Source organism: Perna viridis, chromosome 10 (assembly GCF_037379345.1).
Source record: "Perna viridis isolate PV_CMFRI_1.1 ecotype Kerala chromosome 10, ASM3737934v1, whole genome shotgun sequence".
Lineage (NCBI taxonomy): Eukaryota > Metazoa > Mollusca > Bivalvia > Mytilida > Mytilidae > Perna > Perna viridis.
The window spans coordinates 20,335,982-20,356,375 of record NC_142454.1 but is presented as its reverse complement, the minus strand read 5'-3'; the positions used below and the strand labels follow the sequence as shown (position 1 = coordinate 20,356,375).

At 32.2% G+C, this 20,394-nt stretch overlaps 2 protein-coding genes across 2 annotated transcripts; one reads left to right on the top strand and one right to left on the bottom strand.

Annotated features, from left to right (window-relative positions):
* Positions 1-2,348: 2,348 nt before the first annotated feature.
* LOC148604890 (protein zwilch homolog) lies at positions 2,349-6,349 on the bottom strand. Its single transcript, XM_088549440.1, has 2 exons — positions 5,399-6,349; positions 2,349-3,759 (listed from the first exon to the last, which is right to left on the bottom strand). Exons 1-2 carry the CDS (start codon positions 6,324-6,326, stop codon positions 2,783-2,785), a joined length of 1,905 nt encoding a protein of 634 aa, XP_088405566.1. The 5' UTR covers positions 6,327-6,349; the 3' UTR covers positions 2,349-2,782.
* An 86-nt stretch (positions 6,350-6,435) lies between these two features.
* Positions 6,436-18,165, top strand: LOC148604889 (exosome complex component RRP43-like). The gene is made up of 11 exons (XM_088549451.1): positions 6,436-6,484; positions 7,401-7,437; positions 9,035-9,098; positions 10,012-10,085; positions 10,992-11,037; positions 11,318-11,423; positions 12,439-12,484; positions 14,216-14,312; positions 15,044-15,164; positions 16,793-16,896; positions 18,033-18,165. Exons 1-11 carry the CDS (start codon positions 6,468-6,470, stop codon positions 18,143-18,145), a joined length of 825 nt encoding a protein of 274 aa, XP_088405577.1. The 5' UTR covers positions 6,436-6,467; the 3' UTR covers positions 18,146-18,165.
* The last annotated feature ends 2,229 nt before the right edge of the window (positions 18,166-20,394 follow it).

The following is a 20,394-nucleotide window of genomic DNA, read 5'->3' as shown; positions in this document are numbered from 1 at the left end:
TATGCACAACGAAATATCTGCACTCTAGTTGATCTGATCAGGGATTTAAATCCCTGATCTGATACGAAGGAGGTAAGAAAAAAAAAACAGACGGTGAAGACGACCGACGACTGCAACGGATGCATATTAATGGCACAATATTACACGAGTTTGAGTTAAAAACTGAGCTCATTAAAGATTGTTATAACTAGTATTTGAAAGTGCTGTAGGATATATATTGACGTGCGATTGAAATTATCAATGGCCGATTTTACCTCAGAAGGTACTTTTTGCACATTTTATAAAATCTAATATTGAGGAAACTCAACATGTACAGCCTGAAGTATGTTACGTTTGAGCTCGTGTAGTGCAAAATTCCATATTAGGTCGCGCATTAATGAAAATTGGAGTTGTGTTTAAAAGTTTCGGACGCACGGACGGACAAACAAAACATGACTACGTCCGTACATTTAGCACGGCAGTAGATAAAAGATACATTAATAGGGGTGTTTCTGGGATACGACCTGAGCTTTGGGGACGTGTCTTTAACATGTTATATCTCACATAAGACAACAGAGAAATATATATATTATTGTAAAATATGTTTGTTTTTAAAAATAATAAGAGAGAAAATAGTGAATATATCAAAGAGACAACCATGCATCCAACCAAGGTAAAAAAAAATCAACAGGCCAAGGCTTCTCTATGGGTCTTCAATGATTGGCCTTGACACAACAGTATAAAACTATGTATTAAAAGGGACAACGGAACATGACAAACTGAAAGTTTCTTTTTACTTCCTCAGCGACTATCGCGACAGTTGTCGACGGAAAACAAATAATTTAAGTACAGTTATCTCGGTAACATTCTATAAAGATTGATTGTTGGAGTTCAACGCCCAAGCAACAATATTTCAGCTATATTCAGGCCATGAACACGAAAGGGATGATAAAATGATAAAAGAACAATATAGCTTTTTCTGGTGTTTTTTTAAACAATGGATGGTGAAAATCGACAAAGAAGTACGAATGAGCCTTTAGACCAGATATTTCCGATTTGGGACTGGCGCAAAAACGGGGGAAAATTATGATATAACCCAGATATACCTCCTATTCATAGATCCAAACTTGAGAACTGTATTTGGCAGTGTCGCACTAGGTTTCGGGGGGAAGGGGGGGGAGCTGGAATGTGCATTGGGATGACCTTGATTTTTGTTTAAAAAATAATTTTGCCTGCTGCTGTGAGCACCTTAGGTGAAATATATGCAGAAATATTATATCTGGCCAAAATTCTTTTCATTTGAAAACTAATGGGTCAAAGAAAAAAAAAGTCGAATTTCATTTGAATATGGGGTAATTCCCCCTGCTGTTAATAGCTTCAGTTTAATATCATCTTTTTTTTTCAAATCTTCCATGGACATGGCACCAATATCAGGGTATGGACTATTTTTTGGCTGACTTGGAACTGACTGATTGAAGCCAGGCTTAAGACTTTGTGAGTTTCTGTGGTGGGCAAGTCGGACTAACATTTTTACGGGTAAAGAAATGCTGAATGTTCCGCTGCATCGTCCGCCTGGTGATGCAGACGAAAATTGAGGGCAAGATATACAGGGGAAAGAAACTGTTAGAAACTTCTTCTGGAGCCTTGTGCTACAATTTAAAAAATGTTTAAATCAGGAAAATCCTTTTTTCTTGGCCCTTTTTCTGAACAGTTTAAGCTTTCACCCCCAAAATAAATCCTAAAATCTGACCTTTGTGGTATACAATATTGTGAAGCAATATCATAGACATCTATATATGCTTTAACTAGAGTAATATAATTTGATTTTATGAAAAAAAACGGTTGGAGATATTTATATAAAATTATAAAGATTAATCAATTTATATTTATGCTGTTGCAAAGTGTCTACAGATAACAAAGACATACCATAATATGATTGACAATTTTTTTGTAAAAAAAAATAGCCTAACCACACCCCCTCACCCCCCCAAAAAAAATAGTTACTTCATGTTTTGAAAACCAATTTTATCATCTATAAAAGAACTGAAATGTAAAATGGAAGAACATGTATTTTCCTACATTTGTACCTACAAATGGTGAAACATTTCCTTATAAATTTTGGCAGGAAAACTTATTGAAAATATATGGAATGTTTATATCAAAGTTTTTTTTTTGCACAAACCTTGCAACCACGCATTTTCCAAGATATTCAAAAACAACAAAGGACATGTTTTTTTTTTATATATACAATGAATTTAAAGTTGCAAATTTTCATTTTAATGCAGTTCTGCAAAAACTTTTGTTAGATCTTTGAAAAGTTTGTTGATTCAGGAAATGATATGGCTTAAACAGTCATAAATACATGTACATATGATCATAAGATTTTATCATCAAATAAATAATACTGCTATAACTACATGTACATCATTATCATATACATATTTTCTTTAAAATCTGCTGAGACATCATTTCTTATGATTGAAAACCTCTATCAAGTTTTTCTTTTGAACACACTGGAAGTATTTTATTTGATATAAACTACATGTACTACATGTATCTATTAACGATTGATTCCTTGTAAAAGACTTTAAAAGTCTTGAATTCATGATAATTTTACATAAATTTGAAACTTCAATGCCAATTGTCAAATTTTTCTTCAAGAAAACCTATGTTTTTTTTACATTAAATAATTCATACTCCATAAGGTTATTGGTATCACATCAATTTATAATTCTGGTCTCTCAAGAGAAAAAAAGAAACAGTAAGACACAGTGTAATTCTAAAAAAAATAAAAAAATAAAAATCATATCAATATACTAATGCCATCAGACTTTTCCACAAGATAGTAAGTTTTCTTCATCTTATCTTCTAATTCATTGTCATCAATTCTGCTTTCATTTATCGTCATGTCATCTTTAGTGTTCATGTTTGCATCATTCGTAGACAAATGTTTAAATGGTGGATCTGAGGTCAACAGATAGGTCACAGACTCCTTCTGACCATCAACTAACTTAGTGGCTTCTATTTGCCAAGTGGAAGGAGGACAACCTTCTAGGTTTTTCAAGACTGAATTTGTTGGAACAGTAAATTTGAAAACATGCTTATCAGAAACTTCATTTTTCTCATAGTAGTAAATTACATCTCGAGCTATAGCACTAAGATTTGAAATGGGAATTTTCAAGTAGAACTGAAACATTGCAATTAACTCTATAACTGAATGCATTTTTTCAAGTTTCTTGAATTGATCATTGAATTCTCCTCCTGTTTGTTGGACAAATGGTTCTAGATTTTCCCGTGTGGCGAGATCCTTAGACAAAAAAGCAAACAAATAATCTTGCTTAAGTTTCTGAACTCCAATTTCTACCAGCAGTTCAACTGGATAAAGGCCTGCTAAGTTTGGTATTCTTAATTTACCAGTGAATGAGTCGCGTACAAGTTGTGCAACCATGGTGTTGTTACCCCGGTGAACCATGGGCTGCAACTCTCCATTGCTCAAGGCCACAAACGTGTACTTGAGAGCTTCTACTAGATCTTGATAGTTAGTACAGTTTGACAGAATTTTCCACAGGTGATCGGTAAAGTCAAAGTTTGATCTCTCATCAAGTATAAACTTGCTAGCAACATCACCAATATCACTATCAACCTGGCCCGATCTATTTTCCTGATTCTTTAAGAAAGCATCTCCCATTTTAAGAGTCTCAAACAAGTCTTTCACAGCTTTCATGATATTGACTTTTCTGTCTCCCTCGGGTAACCATGTAATCTGTGAGGACTGCAAGCCTAAAAAGAAAACAAGAAGTTAGAAAAGACTCAAAATTAGAAATATTGTGAGTATTGTTTGCTAACTTGATATTCCACTCCCCTTCAACATGCATGCAAGGGTTTATCTAGGTACTTTGGAGAAAAAAGTTATCGTCAAATTTGCCATTTGGGACTCCAAATAAGGGAGGTAAAGTCAAAATTTTTGGAATATTGCATGATTTTGATATAATTTTCTTTGGGAAAGTGTCTTTTTATAGGACCCTGCTGAATGCTAGAAAAATCCATGGTATCTTTTAATCTCTGAATTGATTTGGATCAGAATCCAGAAATAGGAAGTACAAATGTACATGTACATTGTTCATAATGACAATATGTAATAAAGATTTTGTGAAAGTTTTATTAAATTATATGCCGCATTGCAGTAGTGTAAGAGAAGAAACAGATAAGAGACTGGTACCACTCAGCAAAACAGAAAGAAGAACATGTATGGACATCCGGGATGATCCCTATCAGTAGCAGGGGGATAAAAACAAGATTTTTTTTTACTTTTTACATTTACACAGTATGATCTAACAAAAATAACTTCTAACAAAAAACTTCTAGTACATGTACATTACTGATAAATACTAGATACATGTGGGAAGGATATTTAGTCTGACAAATTTGTACATGTGATTGAGCTACATTTACATTAATCACTCTTTTGAAGGATTCCGGAGTTATCTGAAGGACAGACGCTATCAATACATATATGTACATGTAAATTGTATTTACTTGGTTATAGACAGCAGTCCAACTGAAAGCAATATGAAACAAGTGATGGCTAACAGTACTTTGTCTTTTCATACATTTATATGTATTAAGTTAAAAACTCAAACTTTCGGTGTTTAGTTGATGAAGTATTTTTACAATGCAATGAATTCAAATACTCATAAAAGTTTTTCTTGTTGTTGCATGCACATGTATATTGTACAATGTACTTGCAGTCTTTAGAAGCTTTAAGGGGCAAAATGAAGAAGGGAATAATAACCTTAATGTTTATAAATTTCAAACTTATCATTTTGTGTTAAAATTTTATACTATTATAATCAAATCATAATTATGAATTAGAAATAGTGAAAAAGAGTAAAACTAATCTACATGTAAAAAAAGTATGATGACAATCTGATTTGTAGTGCGATTTTTTGACATGTCTTGTTTGTCTTATTTCATTTACATTTCAACAAATTACGAAAAAAATGACACACGGTAACATATGTGGGTATATACATGTAATGAGTAGCCTTTATCCCTTACACTTTAAGCAAATCGAAAGTACTAAAAAAAAGCAGATAAATTGGTCTGTGATTGAGAAAAAAGCTAAAGTTGTCATACCCTGTCTTAATTTATTTCCGGTTAAGCTACATTTGAATGAGAATTGGATTGGAAACAAAAAAACAGTCCGTATCGCTTTCCACATTGTAACTCAAAAGATTGTGATGTACCAGTGGACCTAGCTTAAATGTATATAAACATTAACCTAACCATAACATTTGCTTTAGTGTTATAATGGGACTGTTACCCTAACCAATGCCTACAAAAAAGTACTAAAAAAACCAATCAAGCTGTTTATAATGCATGATGCATAAATAATTCCTATACAGATATATCCCATTACCTTCTATGAGATTTTTCAACACAGAGAGTTCCTGGAAAAGAGGATATGCAGCACTGCTTTTCAGACTTCCAGGGATAACCATTGCTTTGATTGTTGTGGTAGCTTCTGGAGGAGGCATATGTAAGAAGTTTAAATTAGTCTGCAATCTTGTCCAAGACACATCAAGCATTAAAGATCCTTTGTATCTATACTCTCTACTTTCTAAAAGACTCTCTTCTTTAGTATCATTCAAAATGTCATAGCTGGCTCTACAAACAACTTGCTTTCTTGAAAGGTCAACTTTTTGCAAGTTAGGTAAATGTCCGTTATTTGGAACTGGGTCAGTGACATAGACTATTGATGATTTAACACCTAGGTACTCCTTTAAATCTGATGACAGACTTTGTGTAAATATACAAGCAGTTCGTTTTCTGTCCATACCATCACAGAAACACAAAAAGGCTTCAGGATATACAGTATTCTTTTTGAACAAGTGGTTAAATATTGCTGTCAATTTCCTAGCAAGGCTCAACGGGATGCCAAACCTCAACTCTTCGGGGTCAATAACAACATCAAACTTGGGTGTTGTACAATCAAAAGGTTCAAAGGCAGAAAAATCTGCATAAGACTGAAGTTTCAAGGGAGAACCCTCACATTCGCTATTGTTTGAGAGCTTTTTAGCAGGCTTTCTCCGAGGGCTATAATCATCAAAGAATGAACTCTGATCTGGAGCTACTCTGACAGGATTTTTGTTAAATGGCTTGTGTACTATCAAGAGAGGAAATATTGAAGGGAGAAGTTCGTTTAAAATGGTCAGATTTGTAAATTCTGATTTGTTGTTCTTTAAATACGTCAACATAACATCTTTGAACATGAAATCACCACTATCTGAAGATATTGCTCCATCGATGCTCTTTTTAAACGATGCTGTTTCTGCAGCATCCATCATCAGCTGCACAATTTTTGTTTACAAATTTCCCGCCGTGATTTCAAGTGAGACGTTTTACAAGGTGATTTTTGATTGGCTACAGAGAAAATTTTAACCAATTATAGGACGCTGTCTAAAAAGATCTTAGGATCAAAACAGAACATGGCTGCCGATTTCAAGTTAGCGTAGCCAAATTTACATTTATCTCTTCAGCTCTTTATATTTGCCTAGTATAATTTTCAAGTTACAGTTTTAAAAGAAATATCTTTATATTTTTTCAACAACTCGCTAACTTTCACAGGAAGAAATTACCACAATGTCTAATTTTGTCAATCACATCATACATGTACATACCACCAACTTTAAATAAAGTTACTTTCTGTGTGTCTGTCAAAAGTACACGAATAATTTTTCACATACTGTTTTACCGAAACTGCAAATCAGGGACTTCATATTAGTGTACACCCCTTGTACCATTTATTGTTGATGAGTTCTTGTTGATAAAGTATTTATAAAATACAACCTAATCACTCATATACATTTTTGTATTTAAGGGTTGAAGAATGTTACTCATTCTAATGGCATGACTCTGTCTGTTTTAATCTTTATATAGATAGGAATTAACCTTGATTTAGGAATTAAGAATTAGGGGAAGCAAGTTCTTTTTTTAAGTTAAGGTTAAGAGTTCTTTTTATGGATTAAACCTTTGACCATAATGCCTTTAATAGTACTCCTTTTTGGATTGTCTGAAAAGTATACATGTATATGTTTAATGGTTAAACCAAGTGGTATACATTTTACTCTTAGTTTAAAATACAATATACTGAAATACTCCCTTTTAAAAACATTCAAAAAAGTCCTCATAATCATTTCCACACTAAAGGGACTGAAGCTTTCCAAATTGTTGTTAGTATTGGAATAAGTTAAAATTTGGTATAGAGCTTATGTATCATGAGTTGTGCCATCCGTAATTGTAATTGCCAATTGTTCAAATTTTAGCTGTGATAGAGCATTTATGTCATTCATGCATTTCTCCATTATAAGGAAATACAAGTTTGAATATTAATTTTTCTTTGTTATTTATTTTTGGCGCAGAACAGCAAGGCCATCTGACTTCTATAGAAAATACTTAGTGAGTGTTTAAATGAATGGTTATGATTTAGCCAATCAAGGTTGGCAAAATGTACATGTATTACATGTGGTTGGTGGGGAACACTCTTGGTAATGTGGTTTCATAATATAATTTCTTTGATGTTATTAGTTTACATTTGACTCGAAAATATACCATTCAGTATCCTTTTTGTATTTTGTAATGAAGATAAAAATATGCATCATATTGTTTACCCCTAAATTACTGATAGGTTTACTCAGCAGTGATCAAATTTAAGGGGAAATACTTCTTAAATGCAAGTTGAAATTCAATTTTGCTAGTAGAAATTATTTCCACTTGTTAAAATTTGCTAGTAGAATTCTGTATGTCTTATAAGTTAAGTCCAGAAATAACCCAAAAAACTTAAATTTAGCGAGTGTTAATTTTCAGTACTTGCTAAATTTAGCCAGTGGAAAAAATTCTTAAATTAGGTCCCTGCTCAGGGCAGCTACATACACATTGTAATACAAGTACAAAATATTAGTTATATCTTTTTGGTAACATTGTACATGTATTTAAACTGCATTTCTACTCAATGTAAATAATATCATCAGTTGAGTAGAGTTGCTGCACTTATGGAGGTATAAATGAATCATACACACACACACAAAATGCTTTTGTATGACTTGTTTCTTCAAGGATTAAAATTATATGACTTTTTCTAAATCATTGTACTCAACAACTTTATTTAATTACCATTGCTGTGAAATGATAGTTTTATTGAAAAGATTCTATTATTCTATTGTGGTAGTGAAAGAAAAATTATTTTATTGAAAAGATTCTATTATTCTATTGTGATTGTGTAAGAAAAATGGGTGTTAGTCACTACCTGTTGATTACTGAAGGACAATTTAATTGTGATTAAGCAATTAAAACTTTTAATCGTGATTTTATTATCAGCCTTTTTCATATACTGGGTACATACATTATATGTTACCGATAAATTTCATGAGCTACATCTAGCTTACATCAACAAAAATGTGAAAAAACATGTAAGTCAACAGTCAACCACGATTTTTAAATACTTATCTCTTGTAATTTATCAAAATTTGCAAATGTAATAGCATTACTAATACTGGTATGTCAAAAGTTGTCAAACCTACACAAGTTGTATGAAATTACTGAATGTGCAAAATAAGGAGGTAGACCTAGTGTAAGGGAAGTAAATCTTGAAATTAGGGATATGTTTGTATCATATTCAATTGCACCTAAGCTTATCAAGCTTTCATTTGAAACAGAATGAAATCAGTCCAAGTTTCTTTGATGCTAACATGAAATAGATGTAAAATGCTGAAAACAAACATTCCAATGATTTGTAATAGTTGTGTCCCTTACCCTAGGTCTACCTCTTAAATTAAGTAAGAAAGTCAAATATCCATGTTGCTACCTTAACATTCTCTATTCCTAATTGTAGAGATGAAAGGTACTTGCATGTTAAATAAACAAATATGCCATATTCAAAAATTGATTATAATAATTACATAGAAGAATAAGTGGAGAACCGTAAAACAGCTTTATCACTCATGTACCAACTTTTGAACTAAATATCGTTGTATTATAACATTATTATAAATTTTAGGAGCAGGATGTCAGGCCAGATGGAAGAGAACTGGCAGAGTTTAGGAGAACAGTATTGAATATAGGTAAAATAGTATATTGTGTATTTCATTGCAGCTGTAGTACCATGTATGATTGATAAGGTTCAGATTGTACCAGTTTTTTGATTGGTACAGAAAAACAGAGCACTTTAGTCAGAAAAACAATTTGTTTACCTTAGGCCAGACTTAAATACATTTCTGTTTGTCACTGCTCAAGTGTTAAAAAAAACTGTGTTGTGAGGTAGGTAATTGATTATTATTCCTAAGTCATTCCATGTCTGAATGTTAACCTAACTTTTTTGTTAATGTCTAACACTTATCAAAAAGATCAAAAGAAAGACAATTTATCAATAAAAACTTCTCAGCCAGGTTTTTTGCTTGTTGTTAGGGCTATTGCAAACAAACCAATTTTAAACTTTGCCTAAGATATAACATTGTGGATCTCATAACTCAGGCACTTTTTCAAAAGTTCAATATGTCACTCCATGTTTGAACTTTCAGTTTAGTAATATGAAAGGAAAGGAAGAAGTTCGGGTATTTAAAAAAAAAATTTTGATTAAGAAATTGAAAAAGAAAAGTAAAGTTGACTTGCACTTAATTTTGTTTTCTCAAATTCAGTTTTCAATAGACAAATTTCACTTTTAAATACATGTACTTGTATGTGAGTTCAAAGGCCTATTGCTTGTATAGTTTATATATGTACAGTAAACTTTCTTCATTAATTCTCAATTACACGAAACAGTTACATTAAATATGGATTATTTGAAATAATAAACTTTAGATAAAGTTTCTGTGTGTCTGTCCAATGTACACGAATAATTTTTCACATACTGTTTTACCAAAACTGCAAATCAGGGACTTCATATTAATGTACACCCCCTGTACCATTTATTGTTGATGAGTTCGTGTTGATTTGAAATTAAATGTTCTTTATTTTTCTTTTAATGTTTAATTGTAGGATGTGTAACCACTGCTGATGGGTCTGCTTTAGTGAAATTAGGAAATACAACAGTCATGTGTGGTATTAAAGCTGTAAGATATCAACTACATTTGTGGTATTGATTGAACTATTGGATTAGGCCAAAAAAAATATATATGTTTCCTGTTTTCCTGTTCTGTATAACCATTTTTGTACTTACTCTAAACACCGTAGCACCTTTAAATCTAGACCCGGTTTTGGTTAATGGTGTTTTTCATATAAATTATTGAATGTACAGTTCTGCCAAAAATAGTGTGCTGAAAGTATGAGTATTAACAGGATAGTCAAGAACCAGTGTCAGATTACTTGACATGAATAATAATCATTTACAAACCAGCCTGTATAAAAAAACTAGGATGTTCTTTTTTATTCCAACTCTGAAAGCCGGAGGTACTGTATATAGTGTTCATGGTGTATGTTGGTTTGTTCTTGCAACTTCATGTACTTATCACAGCAACCTGATATTTTACATACATACATACATACATACATACATAAACGTCTAAATATGTTTAACATCACCAAAAGATGGTAAAATTTACATTGAATATTTCGGATAACTGATATCCTTCGTCAGCATAAAACTCGTAAACTTTATATCCATCCTACATAACAACACCTAGATGAACTGTCCCGTACTACCATACATCGTGTACTAAGTTCCAGCCCTAGATTAATCCTACGAGGAGGAATGACCCGGCCAGCGAAAGCTTTAATTTTGGCCTGGTGGACTTAATGCAGGTGGTTTTGCCATAGGTGTCACAGTACCATGAGTTCCAGTCTTGTTAAGTTGTGTGGTACATTTAATTTGTACAACATACTGATAAGAATTTTTTTTCGTTATTCGAAGGTGACTTATTTAGCTACAGGTATTAGTTAATTTTACATTAAGTAGTAATTAATAATTGTCATTGCTTTCATTGAGTTTGTATTTTAATGATGTTTTTTTTCTTTTTAAGGAATTATGTAAACCAAAAACAGAAACTCCAAAATGTGGATATATAGGTATGAATTTATTTTACATGTACATAATTGGCTGATTAAAAACAATGAAATATGTAGAATCTGTATTGAAGATCATAAGGAATGCACATGATACAGTTATGAAATTAACATCTAGTTTAGTATTTTGAAAATTATGAAATAGTTTATAAACCGCTTATTTGATTAAATCCAACATTTAAAAAAAAAACTGTCAGTTGTATGCTTTGGAGCATGTTTGAAGAATTTTTTGTTTACCCAGTTTCAATTATAACGTATTTAATAATTTTGCATCTATTTACAGTACCTAATGTTGAGTTATCTCCCCTTTGTGCATCACACTTTCGCGCAGGACCGCCAGGAGAGCAGGCTCAAGTGATGAGTCAGTTCATGTTATATGTATTGAATAAGTAGGTTTGGAAATTAATAATTCTTCCATTAAATATTACACATGAACAATAAAGATATTAGTATTTGGTTGAAAATTGAATCGAAAAATTTAAATGAATGAAAAATACAATATGTTTACTTAAAGTGTAGTGTGTAGGAAAATACAGTTTAATGTATAAAAGGATAAAATTAAAACAAACAACAAGAATCCTTTAAAATGCAAATTTAATGAAAAATTATTGTTATCAGAACCTGATGGCGCATTCTTAAAAGATTTAATTCACAATCAAGATTGGAATATTAAAGATTGTTCATAATATTTGACAAACATATAAAGAATGACCAACATTGGAGCAGTTTACAAAGAGTAAACTGTCCCAAAGTTGCTAATGCAAGCATAACTTGGACAAAAATTAAAAATAATCCTTATTATTTTATTTCTAATGGATTGGGTCAAAATTAAGATTAGTATCTTTTTCAAAGCCTTAGTTAATTTTGAATTATTTGAACCGAGACTGTGGACCAGTCAACATTAATTGCATTACAGTACTGAGTTAGTCTATACAAAATAAGCTATTTTGCCTAAGTGTAAATGCCCCACAGTGTTCTAGGATTTTCCAAAATTTTATGTTTCCACCAGAAAACTCAAAATAATGATTAAAATTCCCACACAAATCCTTTAAAAAATTCAAGCTTTCTTCTTGCCAAAGGAAAAGTGGGGCATAATAATCAACTTTTCTACACCAAAATCGGGTGACAGGAAAGTGGAATCCTAGAATACTGGCCTAAGGTTCAGAACCTATGTCTGTCTACAATAAAAAATCAAACTGTATGGAAAAATAAATTAAATTTTCTATTATATTTTTGATCTCTGTCCTATAATTATATATTGAGTGTAAGGTAATCTGTTGACAATTGTGTTAAGATTCAAATGGTACACACATGTACTTCTAAAATGTGCAATTACAGTTATTCTTAATTGAATTATCCTTTATATTCTGTACAAGTCGACTTACAGATTTGTTTTATTTACAGTTCTAAATGTGTCAACCTGGAGTCATTATGTATTTTCCCTGGAAAGGTAAATTGATAACAGGGTTTTAATTTATAGCTACATGTACAAGTATTAGTAAAAGATACAGTCAAATACTGAGAAAGTACTTAAAATAATGGGTATCAATCTTCATGGGTTGGGAAAAGATTTTGAATTTGACAACTACTCTACAATATACAAATTATTTGGTAATTTTCTTTTCTTTGAGAACCAAATTAAGTGGTAAGGGCTATTCCAGGAAAAAGTGTATGGGAGGGATGGACAACACATTTTGTATACCCCTCCATCCATAGAATTAAAATCAAATGTTCATAACAAAGTATATGTATGCCTTGAAGCACCCCATACAATTTTTAAAAGATGCTGTCTAACCCCCTATACATTTTTTCCTGTGATAGCCCTTAGTCAAACCCAGGAAAACCACAAAAATTGGTACCCCCACAAACAATAGGACTTTCACAATACTAAACTTTCTTATACTCTCATAGCTTAGCGACTTCGTTATTTCTGCTGGTTGATTTTTTCACCTAAAGCTTCTTATAAGTGCCACACTTATCATTTAAGACTTCAGATTCATTTGATACCCACAGCTATAGTTTGAATATACTATATATGGTTCAATATTAAAGGATTGAAGTGAAAAAAAAATATCATTACACTATACATGTATAATATATTATATTAACATTATTATTTCACATTATCTTCTGAGGGCTGTTTCAGAAAAATATCTAGAGGGGGCAGAGGGGTTGGGGGTACTTTTGATTGAACCCACTACCTATAGAAATTTATTTATTGCACCACAACCTATGGAATTTATTTACCAGGAGTCCAAGACACCCAAAGAAACACAGAATAAGAATTATATAAAATGTAACAACCTAAAGAATTTGGAAGAAGAAGTCCTGTCATATATCGGAAGTCATTTTGTACAATTACTAATAAAAAACTCATTTATCTTGGAAACTCAGATATTTGGACTGACTCTGTAACACACTTCTTAGTAGTGAAGAATTGGTTCGCTTGCATAAAGGAGAAAATCTGTAAAAAAATATTGCACTCAAACAAACAAAAAAAAATGTCTTGCATGTTTTTTTTAAAACTTTTTTCTATGACCATCTGATGAATGCGACACAATATTGACTAATAACAACCATCCATAGACGTCAATTTTAATTTCAAATAACTTTCGACAGAATTAAATTATTCAATTTCAGATATCAGCAACTGCCCACAGAAATAAAATCAGGGATGATTTTTTTCTGATTTTTAGCAGAATTCCGCTTTTTCTAATCCAGATTTTACCTTTACAATTCTTTTTTTTTTATTGTATATTTACTTCTGATGTTGCCAATTTCTGCTTTGTTTGTAGACCTTGTAAAATTATCCCTGTAAAATAAACCATCATAAAAAAATATGGTCTGCCATCAAAGACTGGAACAGCAGTGATGTTTATTTATCTTAGTTTATTCAAAAATATAAAATATGGAATAATTGTCAAATATAATTCAACACACATCCTCACAGTTCCCATTGTATATACATTATTTATTGATCCCATTTTAAAGCATGTGGAGAGAGTTAAACTTTCATCAGTGGCTGAAAATATTTGAAAGAAGTACATGTATAGGAATTTATCTGGTGGTATTAATAATACATGAGATATAAAAGATTCTCAGCTTTATTTTCATAATTTTGAAATTTATGAATAGATTTGCATTTTTTTTCAATATAATGTATTTATTTCATTTTTTACAGCTTGTATGGGTATTATATTGTGATTTGGTTTGTCTAGATTATGATGGGAATATAACAGATGCTTGTGTGTTGGCTATGTTAGCTGCACTCAAAAATGGTATGATAATATATACCTAAAAACTAATAATATAATAGTCTATACCACAGAATATATATAAACATCATACACACAATTACTTGTAAACTGAGATTCTCATCATTGACACTGTCTCATATGGGAGATTATTATTAAAAAAAGCAATTTTTTCATGTGAAAATTCAATTAGAATTTAAAATTTTCACAGAAAATATAGTAATTGTAAACAAAAAACCTCACAAATCTTACATTTTTAATGTGGGAGATTCTTAATTTTTCATTGATTTTGTTGGAGTCAATCCCCAAATGGGGGAGGATTAACAGGTTTGCGCCACTTTTACTATCTGAATCTACGTCAGTAAAATTCAAAATGAAATGTGGGTCAATTAAGAAATAATTCATGCGGAGGTATGATGTACTCATTTACACATGGGCTGGGTCTTTATATTTGATTATTCAATACTGAGCATTGGTGAGGTATCAAATATGAATGCGAAGCCCAATGGTGTGTAAATGAGTACAACACAATACCTAACATGAATTATTTAAAATATAGTAAAAAAAAGACTGCACCCTGGGGTGGATAAATCGGATAATATATCGTTTTGATGTTGTAAGACATCATATGCGAATCAAGGATAAGTTTTAGGGGGGAAGTGGTTTTTGCCTTCAATATGTATGTATAGTAATAGGTTTTGATTGCATTCAATTACAAAACACTTAAATCACATCATCACTTTCAATTCTTTCAGTATCTCTACCATCCATAAAAATGAATGAAGAAACAGACAGTCCAGAAACAGATATGGAGAACCACACATCACTGTGTATTTCATCTCATCCTACTTCTTCAACTTATGCAATATTTGATGAGTAAGTTTCAACTAGAACAATATTTTATATTATCATCAAAAGTTCATTTAACATTTCTACCTGCCTGCTATGGATTGCTTTTTTTATGTAAAGCCTACCCTTGAATTTGGAACAAAGATAAAGTAAAAAAAATCTTTCCACACAATACCATAAAATTTGGTAGTGTTGATGCCTGAGTACATGATTGACACTATTACACAAGATTGCTCTTTGAGGTGGTATCAGAATTTTATTTGCCAGTTATTTACAAGACAGTTAAGGTCATAAAAGATTTATTTATGTCTGTCCATGGGTATATATAAAACAAAAATAGGGTCAGTGGGTCAGCTAAAATGACTTAGGGCCAGGCAAAAAATAGAGTTGGTCAGGTAACTGTAAACAGATATTTATTTTTTAAAATAAAATCACCGGTGCTATTAAATGGTTTAAAAGTTACTAGGATATTTTAATGCAGCATTGATCTATACAAACAATTCACAATGGAGGCTGCCCAGAGGACTTGCATATTTTGCCGCAGTAGTGAAAGTTGAAACCCTATTGGAAAACTTATTTTAGTTGGTTGTATCTTTGAAATTATGTTTTTAGCTCACCTGGCCGTGGGCCATATCAGCTATTGCCATCACTTGGCGTCCGTCGTCATCGTCGCTGTTGTTGTTGTCATTAACAATTTCTTCAAACATCTTCTCCTCTGAAACTACTGTATAGATTTGCATGAAACTTATGATGACTGTTCCTTAGAGTATCATGCAAAAAATGATTGTTTGGATTTTTGATCGGTAAAAAAACATGGCAGCTGTTACTAAAAATAGAATATAAGGGTCAGATAGCAGATTTTTGCATATTCTCCAAAACAGTTAGGTTTAGCCAAATTCTGACATGGGTAAAAGTATTCAGCATGATGAGATCTATCTGTGGTCAGATTTTGGTGAAAATCTGTTGACTCATGTTGGAGTTATTGCTATTTTTGTACGTTTTTTGCTGTTTTTGATGTTATTACTTTAAAAAATCTTCTCCTCAGAAACTACTGTACAGAATTCAATGAAAGTTGGTATTTTTGTTTTTTAGGGTATCCTTAACAAAATGAATATTTGGATTTTTATTTGGTTAAAAAACATGGCTGCCTTTACTAAAAATAGAACATGGGTGTCATAGAGTAGTTTTTTGCATATATCTCCAAAACCGTTAGGTTTGGCCAATATCTTTCAATTGCTGAAATATCCTTATTATAAGGCCTACAAAAGTCTTTCTTGTCAGAGGTATTGCCCTTGAAAAGCAAAAATTTAACCAGGTGAGTGATTCAGGCTCCTGGGAGCCTCTTCTTTATACCCCAGATCCAAAGGAGAGAGGAGTATACTGTTTAACCCATGTCTATGTCTCCATAACAGTTGATTGTGTCACAGTTTACTCAGGATCTACTCGTCATGGAAGCTTCAGATTTTAACACATTCTCAGAAAGTTTGATAACAACTTCCTGTTTACCGAGGACTTTGTTTTTTTTATTATAACCTGATTGAAAGCGAGGTATCAATTGTGAGCTCAGTTCTTGTTCAGGGTGTCTAGTACATGTAGTTTCTGGCTTGTAAGTTTTATTTTTATATTAGATATTTTTTGAAAACTTTTTTTTCCAGCAATGTGCTTCTTGTAGACCCTACATCTGAAGAAGAAAATCTTGCCACAGGAATTGTTACCATAGTTACAAATGATGATAAAATATGCTTAGTCCATAAACCTGGTAAGATGAAATTGCTGTAAATGAATTGTTGTTTCTATGGTTGTGATAGTACATGTCTTTTTAAGAATCAGGAAATAATAGATGTTTGTTTGTTTGTTTGTTGGGGTTTAACGTCCGAGCAGCAACATTTCAGCTATATTCAGACGGTGAACATGAAATTGATGATAAAATGAACATGAAATGATGATGAATTGAAAAAGGGATGGGACACAAGGACAATGGGGTCGACAAATTTTGATTGCCACTGGAAATTGGGAGAGATGGTTAGGGTTGGGCAATTTAGCCTCCTGTGGCAGAGCCCTATGGTTCCTACTCCGGGGGAATACCACAGTAGGGTTCATTAACGTGCGAGGAACGTGGCATCTTTCCCAACACGGTGCACCACTATGGTTTGCAGTCAGGTTTTCCGTATAATAGCCCGACAACCCCAGCATGTAACACACCAGGGGTACCCCATTCCACCACCTGGGGCACACATCCCAGTTGCTCTGTGGGCAGAGCGCCCTAGCCCCCAGCTAAGGAAATAATAGAAAAGTCTGAAACATGTATGTCAACAAAAACAAACATTTTTCTGGTTTCTGGAGAATAATTGGAAGACCTCTGCGGAATTGTACCATAATATCTCATATTACAATAGGAAAGTTGGATTTAATATTTGGATTTTTGAACGCTGTTTGACGTAATGTTGTTTGCTTCTCTCTGTATTAAATTCTGGATAGTTTTGAAACTAGTGCAAGTTTCTGCATGCTTAAAAGACGTGTTGCAGAAGGTTATACAATATAAGTCTCTGAAAGGACAGTTCCAAATAATATATAGTCTTAGTTGTTTGATAGATAAGTTCATCATGAGCCAGTGGTAGCGTGCTGAAAATTCATTCTAATGACATTTTATTTATGTACATAATATTGACATTTTGTATAGGAGAATTCTGAATTCTAATTTTTTCATTGAAAAAAAAAATTCCTCTGTGATTAAAACTATATGATTCCTATTTACCTGTATTTTAGTTACCCTGTAAAATGAAAATGCTGAGGTGACACTTACAAATATAAAGCATGCCTAGGAAAGCAGCTCTATAAAAGTCATTCAATTACTTTCAGCAACATTTTGCACAGATACACTATTCACTATTACAGGTGGAAGTCCATTACGTTCGGATCAGCTGGCCAATTGTTTTGACAGGTCATTTGACAGAAGTAAAGAAATATGCAGACTTATTGATGAGACAATAAATAGTGTTGATAGATAGTAATAAAATCAGAATTTTTTTGTCTTCTTTTGAGTCAGATAACATTTCACCATAAACAACATGTACATGTAGGACAATACTTGAAAATAAAAAGAAAGTCAGCTACTAATTGTATTGTAGGCAAAAGTGGGTCTGAGGTAGGAGTGTCCATTAGTCTTTGCTACTTTTGGTGCTCTGGTTCAGGGTACAATGTCAACAATTTGTGAACATTGTCCTATAGGATAAGTTGATGAAAATTCTACTAGCCTGAACTTGAAAACTAGGTTGTCAGTACAATAGTTAATGCCAGTTGAAAAGTGCATAAAATTTGGTTGTCCTTAGGGTGGTAAAGCATATCTTTTTTTCTCTGTCTCTCTGTCAAACGGTTGTAAGTGATACTAATATTACACAGAAATTAGTGTATCATTATAGGTTGTGAAGACTCAAAATACAGACAATATCTAGTTGTGTACAGTACCAGGATTTATGTGCTGAATTTTGTGGTAGTTATGTCCATTTAAGCTCAGAAATTTTATAAAATATACAACTGAAGTTCATTGTAGACACTATTTTGGAAACTCTGATCCAAAGTTCAGGAAACTTTGTAGGTTGTAAGGACATGGTATTTTTGCCATACATGCCTCCTGGTGCAACAAGGACCAGGTAGGACATCAGATGTACATGTAGTTCTGCATATTATCATGAATTATTGATAAGCTAAATTTTGTGGGAGTAATGCCCCTTTGAACTCAGAAATTTGATGACTTATACCTGTGTGCAACTTCTTAAAAACTTTTAACCAAATTTCATGAAACTTTGTATGTAGTTGGGACATACAATAAACATGAAGTTCTGCAACTTCACTGAAACTACTCTTCTGAATATCATGTAACGTGGTAGGTATCACAGTATGGAATAGTACCTGTAGCCTTGCTATAGTACCATGTGTTGTAACCGAATAACAGGTGTTTCTTTGTTACCTTTGAGCTCAATTTTTAATAACACCTCAGTAGATATTTTATATAACATATCACTTACTGTTCATGGATTGGTATGGAAAAACACTTGTCAAAATTATAAGTTTACTTGTCCCAGGGGAATAATTGTAATTCAAATTTGCATAGTTTTAAAGAGATATCATGGTACTGTTTTGAACATAATGAGGATGGAGGATGTATACCTCCCTCTTTAAGAGAGTTAACCAACACATGTCCTAACAACGTGTATCATAAGTTTTATATAGACACGTACAGGTAAATATTCTACTATCCATGGCCATACACTACATACCGTGTTTTTTTTAGTGTATGGCCATGGGTAGTAAAATATAAAAAAAATAATTAAAACAGCATATTAAATTAAAATTTTTGTCCTTTTAATGGATCTAACTCGTAACCTCAATTCCCTGTATATAAAACATTGAACTTGCAACAATGATACACTAGTAGTGTGGCAAGCCAAAGTGGACAAAGATGAGTGTTTTCTAATATTAAAAAATGACTTTTTTATATTACAAATTCATTTTTTTAATTTTACAAATTTGATTTCTAATATTACAAAATCCTGATATTAAAAATTCGATTGAATTTCTAATATTAAAAAATAATTATTTAATATTATAAATTGATTTTCTAATATTAGAAAATGGATTTGTTGTATTCAATTACAATTCTATAATATTAGAGTAATCAAGGGAACCAAGGTTATAGCGGTAATCAAAAGAATGTAATCCAGGGACAAAGACCAGACATGGAAAACAGACATACACAACAAAGAACATTAAGTAAGTAAAATCATACATACAAAGTAACAAAAGTAAATGAGCAACTTGTACACTAAAAACTGGGAGCATGGACCAGGTGCACTGGTAGGGTAAGCGTCCTCTGCTTTTCTAGAAACACCCGCTGAGTTGCTCATAAAAAGTCAAGTCCGGGGTAGACAAACGAGGAAAGGAAAACTATGACCTGTTGAATAAATCAGTTTTCATGGTGCAGATGGATACACCATAACGATCCATGAGTTCATGATGACGACCATAAAACTTCTGTAGTGATGACTTCAGTCTTGTAGTATCATAACCCTGTTCCAGAAGCCTATTTGTTAGAGTTCTAGCGTGATATAAAAAGTCTGCGTTGTTTCGGCAAGCTCTGGCAGAAAATCATTTTGTAATATTAAAAAATGTGACTGACTTAGCAATATTGCAAAGTGGTTTTTTTAAATATTAGAAATTCATTTTCTAATATTACAAATTCAATTTGTAATATTACTAA

What these genes read in the sequence shown, in the direction of transcription:
- LOC148604890 (XM_088549440.1), bottom strand. Translation starts at nt 6,326, where the DNA reads ATGATGGATGCTGCAGAAACAGCATCGTTTAAAAAGAGCATCGATGGA. An exon ending in GTTGAAAAATCTCATAGAAG is followed by an intron (nt 3,760 to 5,398) that starts GTAATGGGATAT and finishes TTTTCTTTTTAG; the next exon opens with GCTTGCAGTCCTCACAGATT.
- LOC148604889 (XM_088549451.1), top strand. An exon ending in ATGTTATATGTATTGAATAA is followed by an intron (nt 11,424 to 12,438) that starts GTAGGTTTGGAA and finishes TTTTATTTACAG; the next exon opens with TTCTAAATGTGTCAACCTGG. An exon ending in TATGTATTTTCCCTGGAAAG is followed by an intron (nt 12,485 to 14,215) that starts GTAAATTGATAA and finishes CATTTTTTACAG; the next exon opens with CTTGTATGGGTATTATATTG.